We start from the raw sequence: 10389 nt of genomic DNA on the forward strand, positions 1-10389 counted from the left end.
TGTTCAGTATGTAGGTGTGATGTCTACATTTGTGTGTGTGTGTGTGTGTGTGTGTCTAATGGATCCCTGGTGAATATAAGGGCCGGGCCCTGGAGTTAGATCAGCGAATCATCAGTCATTACACAAGGAGCTGAGTCCAATTATCTGATTCCAATCAACATAATAAAAAGATATTTGTTATCTGATGGGGCCAAATGGAACACAATCGCAAACCAAGCATGTGCACATAAAAAGCTTAACCCATCATGATTCTAAATATAGCCAAAATCCATAGATAGATTTCTGAGCAAATTAAGAGCTGGGAAATTTTGGCTTTCCTTTGAGGTAATTACACTACATTACATTTGAGCTCTTCAGCTGGCTACAAGTTTCAAAGATTTAGGCTGAGCATAATGTGTAAAATGATATGGCTGTTAATATGTTAATCTGAGAAGGAGATTTCTTTTTCTTGAGTCGTGTTTCGAACCACCCGATGTATATAAGTCAAATATTTACTCTCTTTTAGTTTTGTTATTGGTCACTATCAACTAATGAAGGAATGGGTCAATAGCAAGTCGCTAACTGTGTCTGTCTGCTGTTTGGTGCAGAGTGGGTAGTATAGAGTGTTTTTTAGAGCTTTTTCACCGAAAGCAGCTTCTGCGGCTGCAAACGAAGCTATGAGAGCGGTGAGAGTGAACCAAAGCAGTAAAGTTGTGGTCGAACAGCTAAACACTGAGCTAAAACTTACTATAAAGCTCCGTAAAGCCGAAGTGAGCCTCAGATTTGTATAATAGGCAAGGCAAGGCAACCTTATTTGTATAGCACATTTCAACAACAAGATAATTCAAAGTGCTTTACATAAAACATAAAAGCAACAGGGAAATATAAAAAAGTTTAAAAGCAACATAGGGAAAAATTTCTCATCAATACATTCTTGTATCAATGCGAGCACCTCCTGCATCGTGAATTTGTTTTCACATTACCATTTGATATAACAACATTGTTGCTTTAAGTAGGCTATCAATTTTGTAATCTCTTGGGGAGTTCTGACCTTACAAATTAGGGCTGCACCTAATGATTATTTTTTAATAATTTAATCTAACTCTTAAGATTTGTTTTATTTATTAAATTTTTTATTAATATTTAAATATTTTATTCAATCATCAAAGAGGCACATTAGAATAATATTGGCGTATCTTAAAATTTGTCTGATTTTGTAGTCACTACTGTGTTAGGATATTAATATTATTAACAGACTCTCTTTGTCGGCAAACACTGAATTTCCCCTTGTGTGATTAATAAAGTATATCTTCTTCTTCTTCTGCCTCAGATGTCTGATCAGAAAATAACTGGACCACCAATTCAAAAGAATTGCTGTGACACATCGATTAATGTAATCGCTGTGTGTCAACCTTTTCCCTCAAACGGAGAATCAGTATTTTTACTCAAGTACTTGACTTAAAACTTAAAATGGTTATAACATGGATTTATTTCATCACTGGAGTAATCTGCAGTAAGATAATCAGTGGAAAATGTTTTTTTTGCATCATGGTGGGGCAAAGAAAAAAACTGAGACGATTTATAGAATGTAACAACAGTCTGTAAAATTAGTTTAAGCAATTTTTTAATCATACCCAGTCATATAAGTAAACAGAAAATATAAAAGGCTAAATGTTGATGACATGGTGTAACGCTACCTTGCCACGACAGCAGAGGTGCAGAAACTACTTTGAACACGGGGGCGATTAAGAAACATTTAGAAAGTCAAATATAAGTGACTACCACTAACAGAAAGACGCCTTTCCTGTTAATAATACTAATAGACAGTATGATGTTTGTGTGGGGACAAAAAGTAAACAGGATTCGTAGTGCTGTCTTGAGAAAGTGCTCTGTGATGATTTCACTTCGAGTGATCACGCACATTATGTAAATCTACTCCAAATTAGGAACCACTGCCCTAAATATTATGTTGCTTCTTGTAATACAGTATATGCACTAGAAGGTGTTTATATTTTGAACACGAAAAAATATTATTCTAATTAAAAATATAAATATGAGCAAACCCAATGTCATATTGATTCAGGGATGCAACTCTGTAGCCAAGATGCAATGTAATGAATAACACTTTTTTTTAGCTCTCCTAATAAAGGAAATTACATGATATGATACCAATAAGACAGATTGGAAAGAACGATTGAAGGAAAGAAGGGAAAAAGAGGCAGTGAAACACAGAAGACTGCAATGTGGAGCAATGGTAGGGAGTACATTTATAAATTAGAAGAGTTGTAGCCTCTCACCCATCTGCATCCTGGATGTTGACGTTCACCCGCTTTGCTGCTCCAAGGAGCTCTGAAACATACAGAGGAAAGAGACACAGAGAATGACAGAACAGTCCAAATTTATATCTATTCATAATTCAGTGATTAATGTATTCTCTCGGTGTATATGTTCTAATATTTCATTCCCTGCAGGTATAGAGTTGACAGCTACACTTTCATACCTGAGAGCGCTCTAAAACAAGGAACAGTTTCTTTTCTTTACTCCAACAACAACAACAACAACAACAGAGGTCAAAGAGAAGTGACAAGGTAAAGAAGACGAACATAGGTCAGTCTGGGAAACTCCTATAAAAGCTCAGTCTGTACTTTTATATATATATATATATATATATATATATACACGTGTCTGTGCTTGTGATTATGTGAATGTGCACATGCATGTGATAACCTTGATCTTTGACAAAGAGCTGAAGACACCAGACAGCAGGAAGGAGCACACAGATGCAAACACTCACAAAAACCAACACACACACTTGGACACAAAAAAAAGCGGCTTGTTTGTCTCTCTGCCTCTACTTTTTTTTTTTTTTGGTCAAACCCACATAATCCACAGGCCGTAATCTGTAGCTGTTCTGTAATCTGGGGAAAAGCTTCTTCCTCTCTCTGCAGCTCTATCTGCACTTCATCCCTTCATCCTGCTCTCACACTCTAATTTTCCCTGTAATTTGCTAAAGAGCGCATGCTGATTGGTAGTTCTGCTGTTTCTGTTTACACTCTGCAGCTGACATCATTCTCCTGCATGTGTGTGGGTTTGTGCACATGTAGGTTCCCCACAATCTATCTTGGATTAAAAATAAGAACCCCCCCTTCCTCCCCCTCCTCCAGCAGAGGAATCAATGAGTGCAGATATCTGTGTCACCATCAGAGAGCCACATGACACCCGACCACAAACTTATGACAGGACCACAACATCCAACACATCCACAATTATTCTACTATCGTTTTCTCAATAGATTATCCTTCTTTTACTAGATGAAGTCTGGTTCAAGGCTTTATTTAATAACGCTCCCCCATCTGACCCAATACCATGATGTATATTTAATCAAATACCGATGCAGCTGACTAAGACGGGGTATCACTCTGTTTCAAGAGCAACGAGGATCGCTCTCAAAACAGACTTACGTCTTCAAACTCACACTTATTTAATTCATAACCACCTCCCTAATTCTATCAGTCACTTCAAAACTGTCACCTTAAATTTCCAATTTATATATTTTCCTTCTCTGACATGAACTGTGTGTTTTGAGAGCATTACCATAATGTTTCTCTGATGGTGTCCTTGGGACCAGGGTTCATGATTTTTATGATAATTTTAGGCGTAACACTGCAACTGAGCCCCAGTTTCCACGGTAACCCCTCGATGTGCCGTTCTCACAGACTGTCAATCACTTGGACGTTATTTTGCAACATCTCCCTCAAATGTTAGCTACTTCAGAGTTTATTTAACATGAAATCGTGTTATTCACATTTCACATGAAACAGTTAAATCTTAATAGAGAGCACCAACAAACTAATAGCTACTGGCAAAGCAACCTTCAGTTGAACAGAGCCTATTCCCAGACCTTGGGAGAGGTGAAGCAGAAGGTTTCTCAAGGGTTCTCATTACCAGAAAAGTTCTTTAGTCCAGTTTTCCTCACCTCTGACTTTGCCTGTCATCACGCATTTAGAGCTTCACTGTAACATGTAGCCTAAAACAAATGCCATCGCTGACATAGCTTTTCTCTTTCTGTTTTCAGACGATTGCACACATATGTTATACAGTGACTGGACTCAGGGTCACAATATGGAAAAAATCCAGGTACTATATCACATTTTCATCAAAAGTAAAAAATGACAATGTGATAAGAGTGCTGTAAGGGATATAATCAAGTATTATAAGAGTATTTAATGATTGCTGTACCAATCGTTTATGTTGTAGTACTTAAAATGTGCTTCATTACTTACAGTGATGACGTCATGGCCAATGGCTCTCAGTTAATTAGTCTGTGGTGAAAGAACCAAGTCAAGACAATAAGAAGGGATCTATCTTTTGAATGGGAGTTAATGTCTTCTGAAGTTTTATTATGAATCAAACACATTGCTTTTACATAAAGTTAAACTGTAGGGGTAATTCACTTATATTGGTATATTCACTTTTCTCTATACCAGAGAGAACACAGTTTTAAGAAAGACAGTGGTCACTATGGAGTCCGTCTTTTGACTCTAAAATGGATTCTGTACTTGTTGGGGTTTATGATGGTTGTTAGTGCTCAGCTCTAAGGAGTCAATGAGACTTCCTGCTTTTGCTTTACTTTGGACCGTACCTCAGAGCAAGATTAAAGTTGGATGACAGTGTTTCAAAGAGGTGATCATCAACATTTCAAGTACGACACATGTTGTTCTCCAGCCAAAAAATATTCCCACTACAGCAGCATGTTTCCGTTAATATTTCTGCTGCTGGTCTATAATGGTATTACTGCGTTTAAATACATTTGTTTACTTGATGCAATGGGAATAACAGTAATTTATACTTCAGTTCATTATGAACTACTACTGACTGTGCCAGAAACAGTCAGGGTTGTTGTACTTCCTTGATCATACATTGAATAAATTACTTTTTGCCCATTTCAGTTGCTTGCTACAACATAAAAGAGATACAATTATGATAAGGATGTTCTCATATCTCTAAGAAAAAGAGCTTTACTGCAACTGAGCCAAAGATAAAGAAACCATTACCAAATAGTTTGGAAATATGCCTTACTTTGTGTAAGCTGGCATTGGCTTTTAATGTCATCTATTCATCTAAGTCTACCAGAGACTCAGCATCTCTGTCGGAACTGAGTCATTAAAACTTAAAAACAATCTAAATCCTGACAAAGGATTTCTCCAAACAGAAAACAGTGATTGCTGCGAGACTGAAGGATAGATCTGGTGATATTTTTCTTATTGTCAATAAATCCCACGAAAAGACCATAACCAACAATGAATCGATCCTATTAACAAATGTTGTCTGTGTTGCCATAGCCTGGTATACTGTTTCTTATTCCACTGTGCAACAGATTAAATGCAACGATTAAAAACTGGGTGACACATTCCTTCATTACGATGAACACGGGCCCTGTAGGTTATTTTAAGTCCCACATTCAACTTTTTGGTGCTCAAAATACTCACTAGAGCAGCAGTTGTACATTAATGGGCAGTGGAAATAGTCCCCAACAGATACACTGTTTCCTCTCATTTGAGTAAAGTCTGCTAAAAGCTGGAGTGCCCAGCTGGTTTAGGAAATTGCTGAGGCTTTTTTAAAAGATGAAACTATACTAAGGTGACCGATTTTTAAAGATGTATGTCTAAAGTATGTCTTCAGTAGGAACAAATGGGGTTGACTGTGTGCCACAGACAGTGTACTACAGTGAAGTCGGAAAGTAATAAGAGATGGACTATGGTCTTCATGGAATTTCTTAACAATAAAAATAACAGCAATACTACCTAAACCTATTTAAATAACAGATCTTCTGAATGTCCAAAATATGTTAAATACATAGTATATCTAAATGTGGAAATTACCAAAAGAAAAGTATTTTCTGTAAAGAAAAAGCTCAACATTTTGAGAGATTCAAAATCAAAAGTGTAAAAATGTTTTATGGGGGTAGTGCCAGACTGTTTGGCCGAGAGCAATTTTGGGGCAACCAGAGACTCCAGGAACTCACGCCAAGACATAGTCTGGCACTAAACCCCTGTAAAACAACAAATTGGCATTTTTACAATTAGTTTTTTTGTATGGATTAAAGAAGTGAGATAGAAAGTGTTAATTAGTGAGCTTTAGAGGTGTTGGTAGGGGGACTTTGCTATCTTCTCACAGAGCCAGACTAGCTGTTTTCCCATTTCTAATATTTATGCTAAACTAAGCTAACTGGCTGCTCCAGTCTCCAGCTACATATTTACCATATAGACATGAGAGGGGCATTCATTTTCTCATCAAGTTGTAGGCAAGAAAGCGAAATAAGTGTATACACAAAAATACAGTATCTTACTATTGCTGCGCTGTAATTAGTGGGTCACCCACAGCGACCATTTCTTTAATCCCCTACTGTATACATCAAATTGTGACATTTTGACAGAGCACACCCACATCATTAGCATACTGTTAATAACACAAACGCATGACTAACACTTGATGTGTCAAGTGTGTTTCTGTGCACACTTGCCTGTAACTGTGTGTGTTGGAGGTGTTTGTGTGTGTGTGTGTGTGAAGGCAGTGATTCTCCAGCAGAGAAACCTGGCTTCCTGTTTAATTATTCAAACATAAACCTGGATTTATGCAGTTATACACACACACACACACACACACACACACACACACACACACACACACACACCCACCCACACCCACACACACACACACACCTCCCATAACTCACCTAACCTCTTTCCATCACTTCCTGTCTCTTTACCGCTCTGCATTTACATTTTGATGCTTTCCCTCCTTCTGTCCTGCGCTCTCACACTTTTCCTCTCCCATTCTAACCCTCCTCCTCACCCTCATCCGCTTCACCCTCTACCCTCTACCCACCTCCCCCTTTCTCTTTGTCACTGTGCAGCGGACTGAGCACTCAGAGCTGATCTGTTCTGGCATTTGAGGAGAAGCATTTTTCTTTTCCATGGCACTGCTGGAATGTTCAGAGACAAACACACACATGAGCAGAGGAGAGGAAGAGAGAGGAGAGGTGAGGAAGAGAGATGAAATGAGATGAGAGGAGAGGGAGGAGGGAAGATAAGGAGAGGAGAGGGTAGAAGAGGACAGGAGAGAAGGGGGAGGAGGGGAGAAGGAGGAGAGGAAGAGAGGAAGAAAATGAGAGGCAAGGAGAGGAGAGGAAATGAGATGAGAATAGAGAAGTAGTAGGAGAGAGGAGATGGAAGGGAGTGGGGAGGAGGGGAGAGGAGATGAGAGAAGAGGAAAGTAGGTGACAGGAGAGGAGAGGAAGCAGAAGGGGAGGAAAAAGGAGGAGAAGAGGAAACAAGAGGAGACAAATTCTGAGTAGAGATATCGAGAGGAGCCCAGTGATGAAATGGGAGAGGAGGAGAGCAGTTTCAAGGCTGTAATTGAAATCTAATTATCACCTCAAGTCCCAGCTGACTCCACGTTAAGCAGCCGCACACATGCACATTTGAGCACCACATATGTGCTGACATGCATACATCTGCACATGCACACTTATGATCATCACATTATTACCACTAACATCTGGCGTCTTCACACACCAATAATCCTCCCTGTCCTGAGAGCAGCATAGACCTCCTTTTACCTCACATACATACACACACACACACACACACACACACACACACACACACACACACACAAATACACACAAATACACACATCCCCTCTTGCAACCTCACACACATATTTTTGTAGGCTATATTCAGATGACACACACAAACCCACAAATTTCTAATTACATTATGATGACTGTTCTCACACATGTACAACGTCATCACTATCACACACCCAACGTCATAGCACAAACACACACATCAATGCAGGCACACACACACACACACACACACACACACACAATTGCACCATTTAAGATAGATGGCATCATATCAGATTTAACCTGCACTGTCCTGACCTGGTGAGAACGGTGTGTATCTGCGTGTGTGTGTTTGTGTGTGAGCACGCGCGCGTGTGTGACAGGAAGCTGGAGGGATACTGACTGGCTTTGCCTGGCCGAGGTCTCTGAAGAAGCCGCTGAGCTGTCAGCAAGTCCTCGGTCTTTACGGCCTGGAGCAGCTCCTGGTCCTTCCCCATGTCCTCTCTGTCCCTCCTCGGTCTGCTCGGTCCCGCTCTCTTCCTCTGAGCGTCCCTCTCTCCTCCGTTAATCCGCTGCTACATCCTGCCGCCGCTCTGGGCCTCCCGCTGGCGCTGAGGCGCGGAGGGATGGATGCTGCCGGGAGTGGGATGCTCCGATTCGGCCAGGAGTGCAGCGCAAGCCCCTCTCTGTCTCCCCTCCACGCGGTCTACCGACCCGCACCGACCGACCGACCGGTCCTTGCGCTCTGTCGGGATGCTCTCCAGCCGCGCAGGAACACACTCGCGATAGAATCCACAGATTCTATCCGCGTGACGATTTCACCGGGTCTAGGCTACGTGCGTGCCGGTGGAGCTCGAGCGCCCTCCTATATGACGGGTCAAATCCGCACGAGCCCTCTTCAATCCGCAGAATAACACGCACGGGTCGCTGATGTTTAACGTGTGACCGCTGTCGCCGCGGCGGTGCTGGACCAGCTCGCGCCAGCTCCAGCGCGCGCGCGCGCGCGCACACACACACACACACACACACTCCCAGTCACATATGGCATTACATAAACACGAGCTACTTGTTCGCGCGCCACTCCAGTTGTTGTAATCCCAGTCCGCGTGTTTGCGCGTGTGCGTGCGGACAAGTCAAGAGAGGTCGTTTGACATCGCAATAATAATGTACTCAGTCGCGTGCAAGAGGTGCACTCTAAGCGCGGGACAGTGGGAGGCAGAGTCCGGGATCGCGCGGACCCATGAGACACTCAGTCACTCAGTATGGATAGATGATAAATAGGCCTGAATGACTGCCTTTCATCAAACCTGCATTATTCATTCATGTATTGAACTATAGTTGGCCTATACTGCACCCTAATTTTTATTCTCCCTTTCGTTTTGTTTTATTCAAATTATTTTTGAGATCATTTTAAATTTGTTTTTATATTAACCTACTATATATTTAATGACCCTTTTTATGGAGGACAAACCATTTTAATTACTTTGTTGTTAAAAGGTGCTATACAAATAAACTGGTCTTGCCTCAATATGTGTCACAGTGGTGATGGTTTTACATCAACATCTTTAAGGTTAATGAGACAAAGATAATTTGAGGGAAGGAAACGTGTGTATGTGTGTGTCCCTGGTGCAGGGCTAATTTAGAATAAAGGGGCCACTGCCAGTCAGATTTAGGACAGGAAGTGGAACACATGACAGAAGACTGGTAGGCTACTTGATAAAACTAGAAGAATGCACTCAGTAGAGTGCATTTCTCCACCAGGTGTGTCTGGAGGCATGTGGGTGGAACACGGAGTCCAGGGCACGATGTGTGTCCAGCATGTAGGCCTATGAGAACAGTGTAATGAAACGTTTTCTGTATAGTAGGCCTTTAGTGTAAGTTTTCTTGTATAGATGCATGCAACATTTTTAATAAAGTATTTTTGTGTTTTCTTTAAGATGCATAGAATTGTGTAATGGTATTGTAACTGAGCATCCTTGGTTTGCCAAACTGTATAAACTTAATAAGGAAACAATAAACGTGACAACAAGTCTAAACTTCTAAATTTAAACTTTGTTATTTATTTAGAACACACCACACAAAATGAAACAGTTTTGAACCACGACATATGGCAAAATATTTACTGCAAATAGATAAACCTTGCTTTTAGCCTAGCCGATTGCCGGAAAAGCCTTTTGCTATGTTGTAATGCATATGATATAATGGCATAATACTGCTCAAAACACAAAAGTCAAGGCTCTATCAATAAAATAGTTTTTCAAAAACTGTGAATCACTGCAACCATGACAGTTCCTTGAGCATACAGTCATAAATGTGCACAAAAAGATTAGCTGATGGGTCCAGTAGTATGGCAGATTAGGCTACACACACAAACACACACACCCACCCACACCCACATGCCTATGCCTGGCAAAGATAAAAATCAAAACTGTGTGAATGTTCATGCTTAAGCTGGCAATTTAAGTTTTGACCTGAAGATGGTGCTAGAGATAACCTTAAGGGACCACCAAGTCTAAGTTAATTCATCCTATGGCAGACGTGAATGTCATGACATTTCATGTCATGATGTTTCAGTCTGGACCAAAGTGGTGGACTGACAGACCGACACAGCCATAGAGCCATGCAAATAGCATGGCTAAAAATTAAAAGACACTTTTATTACCTGAAAGTATTTTCTACACAACCAGGGGTTTTTGGGATACCTGAGAGCCTGGGGCCTCAGGGCAGTTGCCCACTTTGCTTGGTCAGTATTCAGCCTAGGGTTCACATACATTCAA

At 40.8% G+C, this 10389-nt stretch overlaps 1 protein-coding gene across 1 annotated transcript in view; it reads right to left on the reverse strand.

Moving 5' to 3' along the window:
- LOC123970276 (caskin-1-like) overlaps positions 1-8745 on the reverse strand; it is a 32817-nt gene extending 24072 nt beyond the window's left edge. The window contains exons 1-2 of the mRNA XM_046048267.1: positions 8016-8745; positions 2277-2328 (exon numbers count right to left, since the gene is read on the reverse strand). Coding sequence (XP_045904223.1) covers positions 2277-2328; positions 8016-8109 — 146 coding nt within the window. The 5' untranslated portion in view covers positions 8110-8745. The remainder of the gene's footprint in view (positions 1-2276; positions 2329-8015) is intronic.
- Positions 8746-10389: the final 1644 nt, after the last annotated feature.

Source organism: Micropterus dolomieu, linkage group LG04, assembly GCF_021292245.1.
Source record: "Micropterus dolomieu isolate WLL.071019.BEF.003 ecotype Adirondacks linkage group LG04, ASM2129224v1, whole genome shotgun sequence".
Classification (NCBI taxonomy): domain Eukaryota; kingdom Metazoa; phylum Chordata; class Actinopteri; order Centrarchiformes; family Centrarchidae; genus Micropterus; species Micropterus dolomieu.